Source organism: Euprymna scolopes, chromosome 14 (assembly GCF_053919585.1).
Source record: "Euprymna scolopes isolate OS-2025 chromosome 14, ASM5391958v1, whole genome shotgun sequence".
Classification (NCBI taxonomy): domain Eukaryota; kingdom Metazoa; phylum Mollusca; class Cephalopoda; order Sepiida; family Sepiolidae; genus Euprymna; species Euprymna scolopes.
Window position 1 is genome coordinate 91,073,372 of NC_136495.1, and position 19,061 is coordinate 91,092,432.

At 34.6% G+C, this 19,061-nt stretch overlaps 1 protein-coding gene across 1 annotated transcript in view; it reads left to right on the top strand.

Moving 5' to 3' along the window:
• The window catches only part of LOC145293157 (uncharacterized), a 178,064-nt gene that overhangs the window by 144,282 nt on the left and 14,721 nt on the right, over nucleotides 1–19,061 (top strand). Inside the window, exons 5-9 of the mRNA XM_080139607.1 lie at nucleotides 512–695; nucleotides 1,596–1,689; nucleotides 5,034–5,189; nucleotides 8,631–8,737; nucleotides 13,874–14,056. Coding sequence (XP_079995733.1) covers nucleotides 512–695; nucleotides 1,596–1,689; nucleotides 5,034–5,189; nucleotides 8,631–8,737; nucleotides 13,874–14,056 — 724 coding nt within the window. The remainder of the gene's footprint in view (nucleotides 1–511; nucleotides 696–1,595; nucleotides 1,690–5,033; nucleotides 5,190–8,630; nucleotides 8,738–13,873; nucleotides 14,057–19,061) is intronic.

The following is a 19,061-nucleotide window of genomic DNA, read 5'->3' on the forward strand; positions in this document are numbered from 1 at the left end:
ATATATATATATATATATATATATATTGAAAAAGTGTCTCAAAAAAAGCACTTGATTAATTTATTTAAGTCTGAAATTTTTTTATAAATGTTTTATGTATTTTTCATGTTACTTGTTTTAAGGAGTGGACTAAAATTTGATTACTTTTAACTTTTTAAATAAGAGAATGATCAAGTTACAAAGTTGACCACTTTATTGAAATGATGGCATAATTTAATCAACAGAGAAGAATTGCACAGTTTCCATAGAGAGAAAATTACTAAAGAAAAACTGAAACCCAATTAGAAACCAAGGCAAAAGTCATTAGTAAATGTAAAATTGACTAAAGAGAATTCTATGCGTATATTAGAAATTGTGTAAAATAAGCATTCAATGAAGTTATTTTAATATAAATTATTTTAACTTTGTAAAGTTTATCTTTAAAAAAATTATTTCTAATTGAAATTCTAAGTAACTTAGAAAATATTTGGAAATTGTTTTGTTAAAATGTTGATTAATTTTCTCTCTGTAGGCATTGAAAACAATTCCACCTGCTGAAATGACACATTTCGACAAAATGGCTGCCTTGAGTCACCAGGCATTTAACAACATTGCCTTGCAAATCCCTGAGAACCTTGCTGGGAGAAAGGTCATCGCTGCTTTGGTGATGAAGCGATCACCAACGGATACGGGAATTGTTATCAGTGTTGGAACTGGTAAGTAAAAACAAATTTTTGCACTTTTTTCTTTTTTATTCTTCTTTTTTGTTTCCAATTTTATGTTGTGAATTTTAGTTGCAAATAAATCTTCATTTTATTATTACTACTACTACAGTTATTATGTCCAATCACTATAAGTCACTATAAGGGTTGGATTACACAAGGAATTGAGAATGAACCTGGGACCTTTTTAGATGTTTAAAAACAGATGAAAACAATATATGAATGTGAGAGAGGAATAGAATGGGATCACTGGAAACGAGAGCTTATGAAAGAAAATTGCAATTCGCAATAACAGGTGTGAGGAACGAAAATGACGGAATCACAAGAATAGAAGATTATGAGAGAATTGATAATGCAAACAGCAGACACAAGATATAAATATGCTGGAATCACTAGAATAATGTATAGGAGAATCATTAGCACGTCATTGACATATGCAGAGGGCAACCTTTGTTAATAAAATTTTGAGCACTTAGATTATGATTACTTAAAGGAATGCCATCAGTCCGTTTTTCTGACAAAATGACTCATCCACGTAGATGGAGATAAGGTATATACGTTAACTGTTCTGACGATTTGTTGATGCACAAAGATTTCTTAGTTTAGATGTATTACTCTTGTTTTTGAGAATGTCATTGTTTCGCGGGCACAGAACACAAAGTGGTGGCATTCCACTTGATGAGGACGGATGTCACCAACAATGGTAATGCATCCATTATGCTATTATTTTCTTACATCCAAGTATTTTAAAAGTTGAAAAATCAATGTTTGTTTATCTATGTTGCAACTATGTTTATTTATGCTTGTTTTAAAACATTCTTTTCTCTATGTATGGAACAAAATATTATTGTTACTCTCTGTTTGTTTAATTAATGTTGTATACCAACCCTTTAGGTAACCGCTGTTTAACCGGTGATCATTTGAGTTTGGAAGGCAACAGTGTCAATGACTCTCATGCTGAAATAATCACACGCCGAGGTTTTCTGAGGTAAGAATTGTTTATGTTTCCTGCCATTCTCTCATAATGACTTGTAATTTTTGTGGTTTACCCAAATTATCTAACCTAAACTGTTTTACCAATATACAATTATTACCAAAAGGGAAAACTTAATCACAAAACAGAGACTTGATTCTCAATAAATATTATAAAAAATTATTTTTTTCATTTTAAAACATTTTGAATTATTTATTTTAGTAATTGTATCACACCATGCATTCCCTTCACGTGACAACTTGCTACCCCAACGCTGTGTGGATTTATTCTCCTTTGTCTTCTCTTCTCATCATGGTCATGTTGTTGTCTTTTATGCATTCGCGGCTGCCGAGAGGCTGTTCAGAGGTTCATAAATGTAAAAATTAATAAAACAAAACACAACTTTATAGAAAAACACAAACTCCAACATTTTATGTATATGTTGTTTGAACTCTGGGTGTGTGTGACACTATCGACCCTCTAAATGCTAAAATCCACATCTACAGCTACTGTCGAATCTGTATTCGTCTGTTGCGATCAGTTCGTCTTGATTTCTTAACGCCTTCGTGACCTGGCCCTGGATCTGCTTTCTTCTCTGCCCAAGTCACAACTGTCGTCAAGTGTTCCACTGACTGCCCAACTCTAACTGTTATCAACCGTTGCCAAAATGCTCCTAATTTTATAAGATAAGCGTTCAATAAATTTATTTTAATATAAATTATCTTAACTTTGTACAGTTATCTTACAAAAAAATTATTTCTAATCTTACTACAGTGTCTTGTTGCAAAAACATCACAAAACACTACCATCTACAAAACAATCCCCACCATCATAAAACATAAAAAAGTGTTAATCATAAAACTATATTTTTGGTCCATTGTTCGATCCTTTCATAACAGTACCCTGACCAACAATCTCTTGTGAAAAGTGACAACTTTCTATCTATTGTCTTTTTACCTTATTTCCTATTTCTTTTGTTATTCATTAAAACTACTTCCTTTCCTTTTGTTCTTTTACTTCCCAACACTATAGTATCACAATTACGATGTTATTGACATCATGTTTGTTACTAACAAAAATGCATATATATCAGATGTCTAAAAAGTTTGTTTCTTTTTTAAGAAATTTCAGTTTTACTTTAGAAAAATTTAGACATTTTTGCTTTGGAATCAGTTTTTACTTTTGATCATATTTCGAAAATAACAAATGATAATCTCTTGAAATTGAAGTTCATTATTCACTTTTATCGCATGTTATTATTCAATCAAAAAAAAGGCTTTTTCTTTTAACCAATTAACAAGAGAAGAATGTACAAAATGTCTGTTGTTTCTTATTCTGTGTCGATCGATGCATTACCTATTTGCTTAATTTACATTTCTTCCACAATTGATGCAAATGTAATTTGGCAATTGTGATGCGAATGTAATTGTGATGCAAATGTTGGGTTCTTGACATTTTAAACTTAAAGAAAGCCTTTGAGTCAAGTTTAAGTCATCTCCATTCAAAGAAATTGTACTTTCAGGTCATGATGAATCTGTAAAAGTCTCAACAAACCAATTTTGAACAGTTTTTCTTTACTGCATCATATACAAATGTTATACACGTCATTTGAAAAGAACTAGATGTGCATTTGCACTCAATTTAAACTCCCACAACAAACAGGCATGAATCTTCAATGTTCTGTCAGCCATAAGATCAGTTAATTTTTATAATGTTCTGTCAGCCATAAGATCAGTTAATTTTTATAATGTTCTGTCAGCCATAAGATCAGTTAATTTTTATAATGTTCTGTCAGCCATAAGATCAGTTAATTTTTATAATGTTCTGTCAGCCATAAGATCAGTTAATTTTTATAATGTTCTGTCAGCCATAAGATCAGTTAATTTTTATAATGTTCTGTCAGCCATAAGATCAGTTAATTTTTTAAGCATTCATAAAATTTTAAATAAAACTCTGGGCAATTTTATTTTTGTATTTACAGAGTGGAATGATAAAGTTGCCACCCTAAAGAAAACAACACTACAGCTTTATTTTTAAACTTTTCTTGAAAAATCAATTCAGGTAACTTAATTGTGTACTAGAGCTGACATCTATTCAATGTAGTTGCCTTCAACCTCAATTACCGCCTCAATATGGGTCCAGAACTGGGAACATCCCTTTTCTACAAGCTCCGGCGGGGGATCGGCAGATGGCAGCAATCAGGCTGGCTTTAGTGTTGTGGGAGGTCATGTTGGTGATGTTCTCGACATATGACCCAACTGAAGTGGTCCAGGGTGTTCAGGTCGAGAGAGGTGGGAGAGGTAGTAAGAGAAGGGTACACAGTCGTAGCACTCCTGAAACCAAGCCTGGGTCACTTTGCAATTGTGGGCTGGCACCGAATCTTACTGCCACACCCAGGGTCTGCCAGCAGCCACCTGATTGCACCAAAGGATCATCACACTCTTCAGCACATCCAGATACACTTTACTTTCAAGCCGACTTCAAAGATATGAGGTGGCATGATGTGATTTTCACTTGAAACCACATAATAACCGTGGCTGGAAACTTTGTTGAGCTGTGCCCTCAAGCGTTAAACCATCCAGATTTGTATTTTGAGGGTGCTGACAATGGTCCTGTTGTCATATCTTGGATCAGTAGGAGGCATGAGTTGTACAGCTGCACATCTCCAATCACACTCGAAGATTATATCACTTTCAGACCTAATAGAAGGCTTCGCTCTTGTGATATGTACACAACTGACCAACTAGTAGATGGTCTGCAATAAAAACAGGTTTTCATCAAACGGAAATGAAATCATTTCATCTTTGCTATGGCAATAATTTTATCACTCCACCCTGTGTTAAGAAGAAATCTTTACTTACATGAAGATTTCTGTTTTTGATATCTAATATTGAGCAAAATCACAACATTTGGAAATGTTATTTGATTAAATCCTTTATAAGCTAATGTTGCATCTTAAGATCAATGCAATGTCTCTCACCATCATGAATCAAAGATTTCTAATAATCTGCCCATCAGTGTTTTTATAGTTTTTTTTTGTAATTAAGTTGTGAATCAGATTCTTTTTAACCAATTTGCATAAGACTAAAGCCATAAATATATAATCTGCTGCAAACTCTTGATGAAAAATAATTTCTTCAGAAAACAATTTACAATCTATGATGAAAACTTGAATAATAAATAAAACAAATTTTTGTATTAAAATAATTCTTTTCATTTTATTAACAAACTATCTGCTTATACTAACTTTATGATTTTTGTCTGACTTTTTTTTCTTTTTATTCAGTTTATCATATACTTTTTTTAAATTCTTTTTCACGGAAAAAAAAATGAATATTATGTTAATTTTATTTTTACAGATATCTGTATAAACATTTACTGGAGTACGATCCTGAAAAAACCCATGACCTATTTGAGAAAGGTGAACGTAGTCTTTGCCGAATAAAAACCAATATTACATTCCATCTGTATATATCAACAGCTCCTTGTGGAGATGGAGCACTTTTTTCACCCAGGTATAACTTCAACATTAATCTCTTCAGTTTCTATTTATATAAACTGTCTTGCCATATTTTTTTTTTTTTTTTTTTTTTTTTACACAGTGATCCCCACTTATCAAGGCCCGGAAGCCACTCAGGGATAAGGGTTATTGCAAGTACATTACGTTAGTGTGGAGATTTGATGAAGTGTTTAATTAAGGGGGCGGTTCATTAGGAATTTGTTAACATTGGACTTGAAGACATCCAAGTTGTAGTCCAGAGGGAAGCAGGCAGACGGAACAGAGTTCCACAGGCATGCAGTTCTAAGAAAGAAGCTTTGTTCATGGAATCTGCGTTTTGATTTAGGCACAGATATAGAGTGGGGAAAATTTTGCACAGTGGATTCAGCTAGACAGGTGTTTTTCGTGAAAGATTGGCGAGGGGGGACCAGAGATTGGAGTTCAGACGAGCACCTGCCATGGAAATAACGATAAAACAAGGATAGGCTCGCAACGTCTCTTCTGTGGGAGAGAGGTTGCAGGGTAGAGAAAAGGGCATCCCCACTAAGCCACGATGTCTATTTTGTACTCTGTCAAGGCAGGATAGGCTGTTTTTAGCAGCTCCTGCCCAGATATGGCAACAGTATTCCATCCTTGGACATACTTGGCTTTTATATAGATAGAGAATTGCATCAGTAGTGAGATATCTTCTGGAGCGGTAGAAGGATCCCACCATCTTTCCAGCGACCTTGGCAACAGACTTGATGTACGTGTTCCATTTCAGATCAGGAGTAAAGGTCAAACCCAGAAGCTTGTCAAAACACGGGGCCTCACCCAGACGAGAGCCATCCATCACAATTGATGCCAGATGGGGATCAGAGCATTGATGATGTAAGGATAGGAGTTTGGTTTTGGATGCATTAAAGGTAACCAGCCACATCTTCCCCCACTGAACCACGCGCTCGAGATCAGAGGAGAGAGAATCAGAGAGAACTTTGTCATTTACAGCCTTTGATGTGTTGCCGTAGATGGTCGTGTCATCAGCATAGATGTCAGGAAGAGAGTTGGGCCCAGGATTGACCCCTGAGGGACTCCAACATTTATATTGCAGGCCTCCGATTTTTGTCCATCTACCACTACTCTTATGAGCCTATCGGAGAGAAATGATTTAATGATTGAGAAAACATTTCCAGTTATACCGTAGCTGGAAATCTTGTGAAGTAGACCCTTATGCCATACCTTGTCGAAGGCCTTTGATATGTCAAGAGCAATTGCCCTAGAAAGGAAGCCTTTGTCAAGAGATTCACTAATCCTGTGGGATATAACCGTCAGCACGTCTGCGGTAGATCTTGCAGAGCGGAAACCATATTGTGTGTCACTAAGAAGGTTATTCCTGCTGAGGTGGTTGACTATTTCTCTATTTAATATGGATTCCAGCAACTTACTCATAACACACAGGAGACTTTTTGGTCTGTACTGAGAGGGAGATGACTTATCACCTGAATTCTTAAATACAGGGCAAACTGATGAGGTCTTCCAGGGAGTTGGAAAGCACTTCTCCTTAAGGCAGCCCTTAAATAGTTTTGTAAGTATGGGAGCAAGTTCTGGTTGAAGCTTTTTTAACACTATAATTGGGATGCCATCAGGGCCAGTTGCTTTACTGGAATCTAGATTCTTGATTAGCTTGGCGACCTCATGCACGGATATTTGTATGTTACCTAGCTTGTTCTGTGTTATAGGAGGAAATATGGGGAGTTGATGGCCTTCGTCGCATAGGGTAGAATTAGCTGCAAAGTTCTTTGCAAATAGTTTGGCCTTGTCTGACGCTGACGAGATGACCTCTGGTCCATTGATAATGGTTGGGATAGAACGCACACTTCTGTTCAGGATCCTATTTGTTATTTGCCAAAACTGGTGGGAACCAAGCCGCTGATCAGCTACCTTGGATTTAACAGACTGGGCATATAGCTCTCTTGCATTTTTTATTACTCTTTTACAGTGGTTGCTGGCAGTCCTGAAAGCAGCTTTAGTCTCAGTACATCTATTATGTTGGTAGCTATGGAAAAAGTGATTTCTGTGCGCGATAGCAGCAGCACATTCTGGGGAGAACCATGGCTGGCTGTTAGGTTTTTGTTGGAATTTTTTAGATGGTATGAATTGGTCTATGCCTACAATTAACCATTCGGTAAGATCTGAGACTATAGAGGACACTTCCTTTTTAAACATGGAGTGCAGAGGTAAATCAGATATGAATGTACGGAAGCTATCCCAGTCAGCCATAGAGTATCGGTATACAGTACGGTAGAGGGGTACGTCTGGGGGCTTCTTACATTTCGTTTTTATCTTAACTGATACGACGGAGTGGTCGGAGGATCCTAGAGGAGAATGAACGGAACATGAACATAGCTCAGGGGAAGTTGAGAGAAAAAGGTCTAGGAGGCTTGCATATTGACCGGGTGTATCGGGCACACGGGTGGGTTCGCGAACAATCTGAGTGAGGTCATAAGCAATGGCAAAATCATGACAAAACCTCCCCTCATCATCTGTCTTATTTGAATGGGTCAGCCATTCCACGTTATGGACGTTGAAGTCACCACAGATGTGGATGTTAGCCGAGGGATGTGAAGACAGTATGTTGTCTATTTTCTCAGATATGCTCTTAAAGATAGTAACTCCGCTGTTGTGGGGCCTATAGAGGGCAAATATAAATGCAGTGGTGTTAGCAAGTGCAACCCTGAAGCACATATAGGGTAAATTAGGATCTTCTCTAGAGATATCCCTGCCACACGGGAAGCCATCCTTAATTTAGGCACATATTCCATGCCCATGGCAATCTTGGGTGTCAGATTTAGCTGTTACATTAGAGTATCCGTTAATTATGAACTCATCTAGGGAAGTGGTCGGCCCTATTCCAGTTTCACTTAGAAATAATATGTCCGGTTTCGTCTCCTGTAATTGGGTTTCAACCTCTGGAAGGTTGGAACGTAGACCCCTGATGTTGGAGAAGGAGACCTGGTAGTAGGGGTCTACGTTGGAAGATGGGGTTCTAAGTTTAATCGAGTTTTTATTCTGGAGATATTTCATGTTGAGGTTTTGGGATTTGTGGAATAGGTCGGCATACTTGGTTAGAGCAGTACAGAGAGAATACAGAATTCCTTACACATTTATTATAAAGATAAGCTGACACAATGCTTTTCTCGTGTCTGTTGCATGCATCTGCCATTTTATAATGGATACATTCTAACCATCACCTATTATTTTGCTCATGGTATATTTGTAAGAATTTAATAACAAAAAGGAATCTCTTTTCCGTCATTCTATTGATAATTCGTAAATAAAACATGATTCAAGATTTTTATAGGTATGCTTCTTTTTATAATTATATTTATTTTATATTTTTGTATTATTAAAAATACTGTTGAGCAATGAAAGAATTTTTTTGATTGAGACGAAATCCTTCTTTTTTTTTTTCTTTTAGGGACACCGACTCCAGTAATGTGAAAGTAGATGAAGAAAATAAGCACGTACATAATCCGACTTTTTCAAGCAGTGTTCAGGGATTGCTACGAACCAAAGTGGAAGGAGGTAAGAGAATTGTAGCAATTTTTCTCTTGTCAACAGAGATCAGATTTAATGATGTATAATTTGTCATCTTTTCTTTGCTTTATATTCTATAGATGAAGTTGGGCTGGATACAATTTAGAAATATCTACCAGTAGAGTAACCCAATTATTTAAAAAAAAAAAAGAAGAAGAAATTATATATGCAGCATTTTTATATTAAACCTTCCATCTCTCCTCCCTCTCTCCAGCTGTCTCTCTATCTTTCTCTCTTTCTCCTGCCTCATTATTTCTCTACTCACCTCATTCCTCTCTTTTGTTTGAATGTGTTGAAAAGAATAATAATAATAATGTAATTCATATATTAGAGCTATCTGTTTAAAATATAATACTGTAATGTTATGGTTATTGCTCCTGGACAATACCGAGTAGAATGACATGCTTAATCATGGATAATTCCGTTCACCTCTTCACTCACTTTCAAAATAATATAATTTAAATGTAATACTGTAATTTATATTTATTGCTTCGCTTCTGAATTTCTCAGAGTAGAATAAAAGATTGTTACCCTGCCCCTCTTCCTTTCACTTAGTAATATATATAATTACTGAAATTTTATGAAACAATGTCCTCTTCCTTATTCCGACAAATAACACAGATTTGAGATCTATTGATCCTTGCTTTTCTGTTAGAATAAAAAAAACTACTATCACTAACATTTTTTATCCATCGATAATGTATCATATTTTATTTTACTTTTATTTAATATTTTAAAATTTTGATGACTAGTTTTCTAAGCATATGTTCACTTCAACTAATGCTATTTGAATTTATTTTCTAACATTTGCAATTTTTGTCTTTGCTATCTCTATTTAATGGTTTAATTGTGGTTATTTGTAAGTAATAACAATCATTACTATTAATGTATTTCTACTAAAATCTCTCGGTTCATGCTTTCATTCTACTTTTAGTATCATGTTCTTGTATATCCCTGCAGATCAATAGGTGAGAACTTTCTGGTTACATTTTACCAGTTGGCTATTTACAACTAAGTTAAGAAAATACAAAATGGCTGATTTAGAACCAAAATATCAGCTGATCACAATTCATTAAATCCGTGCTTAGACTTTTGCAGAAACAATGAGTTTTTTTTCTTTTGAGTCAACCTTATGCATAGTTAAATAATATTTAAACATTTATTCAATTTATCTTTATCATGTGGTAGCTTCTATTATCTAATATACGTCTGTCTGTAATTCTTATAAAAGAAAACCAAAAAGACAGATTTAATTTTTCACAATTCCCTAAATAGTTTATGCATTTTGCATGAAGAGCAAAGTGAAATATTGTTTTATTGATAAAATATCTTGTTATTTATTTTAATCTAAAATTGTTATCTACTCAAGTCTTTTTTCGCATTTTTTAACTTGGTGAAGAAAATCATTTTAAATTACAGGTACTTGTACAGTTTAATGAAGACATTAAAAAATGAAAATATCGAAGAAGAAAAAAAAAGGTTACATTGTACGTATCTGTTATGGAACAAAGTTCTCTGAAAAAAATTTCATTTAATTTCATTAAGTAGTTTTTTGGGTTTTTTTACAGCAAAAAAACAATTTGTTATGATAGCAAGCAAAAGGTTCAATTTTTAGGAAGAAAAGCTAGTATTAAAGATGGGAAGGCAGTGTCGGTGCTTTAAATTTAGTTATCTCCTTGTGGTGTGTTCAAAAAAATTCTAAGATGTCTGACTTCCACGTGCTCTCATAAAAACGTGTTTTCCCGCTGTAAAAAAAAACTACTCAATCAAATTAAGTGAAATTTATTTTCAGAGATTTGCAGTCCAAAACGGATACATGCAATATAACCTTTTTTCGATATTTTCATTTTTTAATGTCTTCATTAAACTGTACAAGTACCAAATTACATTCAACCGCTTTTATAGAGATGTATTTTCATTTGAGTTCATCCAAAAATAAATTTCAGAATATTTAAACTTATTTTGGAAAATTGATTTCAACATATTTGTCAAATTATTTTATATCTCTATTTTTATAATTGATAAACATTTAAAAATTATTTACTTAAGTTTTAATCACATTGACATATCGGTTCCCGTCAAATCACCCAAGTTAAGCAATGTTGAGCTTGGTCAGTACTAAAATAGTGACCATTTTGGAATTCCACTGTATGTGCTCTTCGCTTATCTCAGCATTGTTCTCAGTCTGTTTTGGGCCTTTCCTTGCCACTGAACCCAAGTAGTGCTTAATCAGGAGAGGTGTGGTTGTAAATTGTGCAAGCCTTGCCTCACAATTATATGAGCAGCTACCCTCACAGAGGTGTCCATTGTCTTTTGAGACTGAACGGAGGCATCATCAGCCATATAAACAAGACATTTGATAACTTATAATGGCCCAAACGACAAAATTAACATTTTAAAATTTCTTTTCATTTGAAAATAAAAAAATATATATTTCTACATATACATATTTCTACAGTTATGACTGAAATTAAATATTTGATAAAAATACATGGTTATTTTATCCCTAGACAAATGTTTGTGTGGAGAGCAATTTTGAGCAGTGGGTTGTTTAACATTTCTGAGATGTACAAAGAAAATAATAAAATATCAGTCATGCACAGGGGATTAATATTAATGGTTGTCTTTGTTGTTTGTACAAAAGTAGCATTAATAGGAGATTAACTTCTGAATATTAACTAAAGAAAAAGGTGATTCTAAGCTAAATCAGTTTCTTTTCATGGCTGATATTTTTGCTTTTGCTTTGTTGATTGGTACAAGTTTTTCCTTTTTTGTTTTATACATACAATTTGGTACAATCGCAAATATGAAGATACTATCTTCCTGATCAAAAATGCACTAAATATTGCAGTTTTGAGGGGGGGGGTGCAAAACGCAATCCTGTTCTGAACCTAAAACCAAAAATAACACTATTTCTCTTTCTCCAGCTCTCTTTGAAGAAACAACAACAAAGTAAAGACATAGCTACACTCAACAACAGGCACGCATTCTACAATAGACTGAACAATATATGATCCTAATCTATTTCTAGATTATAACTGAAAAGTCCACAACATATGTGAGAGTGACTGCTTCCCAGATCTTTTAGAAAATATCCTTGCATTTCAAACATATTGGAACCTCAGAAAATCTAGTTAGGGAAAAATTCAAGCAGTAATGCCTTGACTTCATAGTTGAACGACCAAAATAAAAATGCTACCACATACTTTAATACATTAAGGAAAGTATACCGAAAGCATTCATAAAACCTTGTAAAACTAAAAGGAAAATGCTGAGCACTTTAAGAAAATTAAAAGGAAAACAACAATAAAAGCCTAAGTAGTTGTAAGAACCTGACAAACATTTAAAGAAGCTAAAAGAAAAGCATAGAAAAACTACATATCAAAAATGAGCATCGGTACAAACACTAAAAGCATATGGGACATTATAAATATCAAGGAAAAGCAATACATCACTAAAATATTTAATACATAACAGTATAACACCCACAAACAAAAGAAAAATAGCAAACCTAACAGAAATCTTAGGAAAAAAAATCCTCTTCCAAAAATATTTGCAATGAATTTTGAAAATATCAAAGACAAAGAAGAGAAAAAAGCAGATCTATTTACAAACAAAAAATTCCCCAAAACTACAATCAGCCATTCACAATTAAAAAAACTAAATTATTTCATAGCAAAAGTCAATAACACCGCCATCATTTCTGACAAAATTGACTACCTCAAAAAATTGAGAGAATATCAACTGTTCATCTTTGGAATTCTCTCTTTCTTCCCGGCTTCCCTTACTGTACTACCATGCAGAAATTTAAACACTGCTCTGCTCTTACATATTGCCCTTCTAGGTATAGTCCCAAACAGTATCCCTTATTTCCAAGAAAGAAAAATTGAAAAATGAACAGATCAATTTCTAAACAAAATTTCCAAAGATTACAATCACTCCTTCACAATCAACATAGTGCCTGGTCGTAAATAGTAGCCTCTTATGTCCAAGTTGTAATATGCCTTTCTTGGGGTGAATAAATGTAGGGGAGAAGGAAGCATTCCTAAACTTCTTTGTGGCCTGAATAAACTACAGATCCATTGCAATGATTATATCTATAAGACCATGGAAAGAACTGTGATTCCTGCAATGACATAGTATTTGAAAAGAAAAAAAAACTAGTCACAAACTTACAATTAGGATATTGGAAAAATAGAGGTACCATTGACCAATTAGTTCACCTAGAATCCTTCATATGAAATGCTTTCATTAAAAAAAGAACACTTAACCGCCATATACTTTGACTTAGAATAAGCATAATACAACCTGGAGATATGATATAACAGGATACTTAAAATTATTCATACTGAAAAGTAAATTACCTGTATTCATGAGTAATTTTTTAATGGAGAGAAATTTTAAAACATGAATAGGCAACAGACTTTCAGACTCAGAGACAATAAATGGGTATACTACAATAAATGGGTATACTACAATAAATGGGTATACCACGAGATAGTATATTATCTGTTACCTTATTCATTATAAAAATTAATAGTATAAAAATTCTTCAACCTGGTGTGAAAGGATCATTTATAATTTGCCATCCCTCCAAAAACATCCATACAATTAAATGCCAACTGCAACAATGTTTGAATAAAATAGATCGATGGACAATCAAAAATGGTTTTAAAATATCTTGAAATAAAACCAAATGTGTGCATTTTTGTCAATTCCAGAAAATGGACTACAATCCAGTTTTAATTGGAAGGGATAGAAATACAGCGTCATACATTGTATATATTTATGTATGTGTGTGTACATATATATTACATTAAAAATTCGACTTCTCTGAATCTGAACAAATCCGATCTAAGAAAGCAAATCTTGTGCACACAAAGGATGAGATGTCATTTCAGGTAGAGGTTTATAACATTAATAAACAACTAAAACAGCTTAACATTTCTCTACAGTTTCACAATAAATGCAATTTACAGAAGCATATTCATATCCCACACATCTTAAACAACCTCAAACTAGCTAGAATTATATTTTTACATTAAATCTCCAAAACCAATTTGCCAACTCACAAAGTTATCTTCACTTTCTAAAGATCATCATTGCTTAATTTTGTACTTTCAGGTGAAGGGACCATTCCAATAGATGCTGATTTCACCGAACAAACATGGGATGGAATCCAACGTGGAGAAAGATTGCGCACAATGTCCTGTTCAGATAAAATATGTCGTTGGAACGTTGTAGGGTTACAAGGGGCTTTACTTAGTCACTTTGTCGAACCAATATATTTGGAATCTTTGACATTAGGTATGCATTACCTGCTTTTTCATTTAGTTTTTCTTTAAAATGTGATAGTTTAATTAATGCTGAAAATCTTTTCATTTTAATTCTGTATATAAACTAATCCATTGTCCATATGCACTAACTCATGGCGATCCCAGGGAGAGATCTAATTCACACGCTCGATGAATTACCAACACTTTTTGTTTGTAACCTTTCTGTTGTTTTCATGTAATACATGTTTTAAACTGTTATCCATTGTTCTGTTCTTCTTGTGGCTATTTGCGAGCCATAACACTGGCAACATTGGATTCGAGAAACATACTCACGTCTAAAATAGTGTTCTGAAAACACTAACGACGTTGGACACAAATGTTTATCATGCCTAAAAGTGTTCAGCATAACACTTGCGACTGAAGGATTCATGGAAATTAAAAAAAAAAAAAAATGAAATTAACAACTGTGTTAATTGACCCTAAAATAATAGATAAGTACGGAACGAAAAGGAGTTGGGGAAAAAAATGAGGAAAAAGTTTGTTGCTACTGAAAAGGTAAATATTTTACTTTGTTAAAAAAAAAAAAAAGGTTTGTTTTTCTCTACTAAAGATAAATCATTGCTTTATTTATTTTTTTTTTCAAAGGGAAATATACACTTGATTTTTTTTGTTGGATGATGAACTATTTCCCTAGATTATATATTTTATTTTATTTTGGCTTGTTTTATTATCTTGAAAGAAAAAATCAAAACAATTTTATTAAATCCAACCAGACAACAAATGTTTTTCCAATCAGACAACAAAACTTTAAAATTGCTAAATCAAACCAGACAAAATCGATGAATTAAAATTAGTGTTGACACATCTGACTAAACTGCAAATTGAAATGGATGAATGCCAACAATGTACAGAGGACCAACAGACCGAAGTACAAAAACAGTTGACCAAATGTTAATTATGAACAGACAAACTACTTGCAGAAATCATCAAGAATAACGCACACGCAGAAAGCAATTCAGCTTTTTTTTTCAAAATATAATATGGCCCGCAATAGATAATTTTAACTACGAAGAAGATGAAAAATCATTTGCAGCTTATTTCAGGAGATATGAAGACATTTTCAATATCCACTGCGGTAACTGGTCTGACCAGAAGAAGACCAGACTGCTGCTATGAAAGCTTGAAATAGCTGAACATTACAAATTCGTGGACTACATCTTTCCACTGAAAACCGTGGATTTATCGTTCAATGAGACGGTAAATCTGTTAACAGAACTGTTCTCCCCAAAAACGTCTCTTTTCATAAGCAATGGAGGTGTTTGAATGAAACCAAAGACGATAAGGACGACTTTGTCATGTAATGATCCAACTTTAAGTTGTCTGAATTAACATCAGACAATTTTAGATGCCTTGTTTTTGCACAAGGTTTAACCTCGGGAAAACATACAGAAATCAGGCGCAGAGTTCTTACGAAGTTAGAAAATGAACCGAACTTAAAACTGCAGAAATTGACTGAGGATTGTCAAAAAGTGGAAATAATAAAAAAAGATGCGAGAAATATCAAAGCAGGCATTGCAAATATAAAAAAAAATAACCAAGAAAAAAATGTTGAGACGGTACACACAAAATTACTCCCAAAATTCAGGAAAACCAAAAGCACCGAGCCCCTGTTTCAGATGTGGTGGTAAACAGTGGGTCAAGGATTGCCCATTCTAAACAAAAAGATGCCTTATCTATCTATTTATTATATCTATAAAAGTGAACGTGTCTATATGTCTGTCTGTGTATATTTCCCTACATAATAACTCTGTCAATTTTTAGTCTACAGACTCAAAATTTGATATATAGGGTACTGAGATTTGGGAAAATCTATATGATCAGTTTTCGGCCAGAAATTTGGCTGTTAAAGGGTCAAAGTTCAACGATTTGACCTTTGAGAACTCTACCAAACTCCTCTGACAATTTTGGGTCTAAACACTTGAAATTTTAGATATAGGTTCCTTAGCCATGGATCTAACATAATAACTTGATTTGAGCCCAAAACAATAAATGTTAAGGGGTCATAATAGGGGTCAAAGTTAAAAAAAATTTGACCTCTGAAGTCTCTACCAGATTACTCAGACAATTTCTGGTCTAAACATTTGAAATTTTAGATAAAGGATAGGACAAGCTTTTTAATCGGTTTGGGTCGAAAATTTGAGCTACAAATATATAAATGTATGTATGTGTTTGCATGTCTGCCTAAAATTTTTGACAGAGGTGACGGATTTTCACAAGATCAGTATCATTTTGAAGCTCGACCCTTCAGACGACAAATACCGAAAAATTGGCTAAAAACATTAATTTCTTCACCTTCAACTGGGCACTTTTTTATAGGGAGGGGGTCGCTTTTTTCACCGATATTTTTGAAAGTCATCCCCTCTTTTCGATTGTCTAACCTTAATTTAAACCTACGTCACTTCTGGTTTGGCGGTGGTTGTAACAGCAGAGACATCACGTTTTTTTTTTTTTGTTCTTTTCCTCCTTCGCGGTACGGGTTCAAGCCTGCCTTCCTATTACCACTTTTTTTTTTTTTTTTCTCAACACACACCTCCAAACACCCGGACAACGCCGGGCACCTATGCTAGTATGTAATAAAACTGGGCATAAAAGCTCTTACTGCAGGAAAAATCAGAATAAAAGCTTTGTACATCAAACAATAACTAGAGACGTCGTAGATGAAAACCTACGCAAATACGTAACGGTCAATATTCTCGGCAAGGATATTAAATTTCAGTTAGACAGTAGGTCGGATCTTTCAATGATAAATTTTAAAATGTAGAAGAAATTACAAAAACCAACTATGCTAAGAACCAACAGAACAGTGACAGCCGTTAATGGTACAAAAATTAATTTTGAAGGTGAATTAATCACCAACGTCACCTTGCTGGGAAAAATTAAAAAAAACTCAAAATGTATGTATCAAAAAATAGTGAGAACCTGTTTGGTTCCAACAGCATGGATGAGTTTCATCTGTGGGATCTTCCTATATCCACATTTTTCAAAAAAATAGGAACCTGTCCAGCAGAAACTGAGAAACTTATAACTAGTTTTAAAAAAGAATTCCCAAATGTATTTACTCCTGGCCTTGGGAGATGCACAACAATATCCGCGGATTTTAAGCTGAAACCAGGCACACAACCGGTGTGTAAAAAAAAAAATGTAATGTCCCATTCATATCCCTGAACAAGATAAATCAGGAACTGGATAGATTGGAAAACATTGGTATAAAAGGATAAAACTTGGGAGTAGACAGCGGATTGCCAGACATCATTCCAAGAAATGAAAAAAAAATCCGTACTTCAAAACTGTTCCTAGCTCATTTTAACCAGAAGTTGGATATAATAGTGGCTAGCGACGCTAGCCAATATAGCGTTGGTGCGTGCATGTTATATAGGATGCCAGATGACTCAAAACAGCCAATCGCTTTCGCATCCTGGACTCTGCTTCCAGCAGAGAAAAATTATTCTCAGATCGAGAAAGAAGGACTAGGCATTATTTTTGCAGTTTCGAAATTCCACCGGTTCCTGTACAGAAGACATTTTTATCTACAAACCGACCATAAGCCTTTGATATCCATTTTTGGATTAAAAAAAGGGACTTCCCACATTCATGGCAAACCGACTGTTAAGATGGGGAACTATTCTTCTAAATTATAATTTTACAATAGAATTTCTCTCCTCAAAACAACTGTCACATGCAGATGGTCTGTTGAGACTAATTCCTGCCCAAATGGAACCTCTGGAAGCCTCAGCAATCGCGACACTATGTATTAATAGGGAATTGAAAACCATGATTAATTAATATTATCCGCAAACTGCTGGTCACACTTCAGAAAATTATGACAGAATCCGTGAATGACGATTTCATCCAAACTCCTAAGCAGAAGTTAACACTGGGCGATCCTGTGTCAGACATTTTTTCTATTTGCGACGAAATGCTACTATACAATGAAAGGATTGTCATTCCCAAAACCCTTCAAAAAAGGATTCTAAAGGATTTTCACATGGACAATCCATGAATAAACCTGATGAAAAGTTTTGTTTATTGGCCAACGATGGACCAAGACATTACTAACATGGTGAATACGTGCAAAGGCTGTAACACATAAACCTTGGCTTAAAGCTGAACAATCATGGTCAAGGATCCACATTGACTATGTAGGACCAGTAGAGGATTTTTTACTACCTGATAGTAGTAGACAGCTACTCAAAATGGCCAGAGGTCTTGAGATGCAAAAAACCGACCACGGCAACAACAACAAATTTTTTATTAGAGTTGCTCGTTTTGGGGTTGTAGATTGTCTGGTCAGCAATAACACTACCTTGGCAAAGTTCAGAGAATTCTGTGAGACGTATTAAGTTAAGCATATTACGACCCTCTCCAGTACCACCCCAGGAGTAACGGCCAGGCTGAATGCTTCGTCAACAAGCTAAAAGGGTGTTAAAAAAGGCGTGCAGCACACTGACAGTAAATTTCTTCAGGTCTTAAGAATAACAAAAAATCCAAACAAACCAAAATAAAGAAACACATCTTCGAGGATCAAGAAGAACCACCGCAGGAAGGGATGTGATACAGTATACGACTGTTTTGATGTGGAACCTCCAAAAGGCACGTCAGAACCAAGACACTCCAGCAGAAAAAGGAAGCACACAGACCCTTTACTAGTCTGCCCCAAAAAGAAAAGATACTGATTTCTCACCCAGAGAAATCAGCGGGTTGTGGGGATACCACCCTCCAAATGGACTAATCCATCGTCCATATAAACCAACTCATGGTAATCCCGGGGAGGGATCTAATTCCAGAGCAACCCTCGCAGGCTCAGTGAATTACCAACAGTTTCCGTTTGTAACCTTTCCATTGTTTTCATGTAATACATGTTTTAAACTGTTATCCGTTGTTCTGTTCTTCTTGTGGCTATTTGCGAGCCATAACACATTCATAATTTTTAATCCTCTTTCAATTCATCATTCAACTGACAATCTGTCCATCTCAAC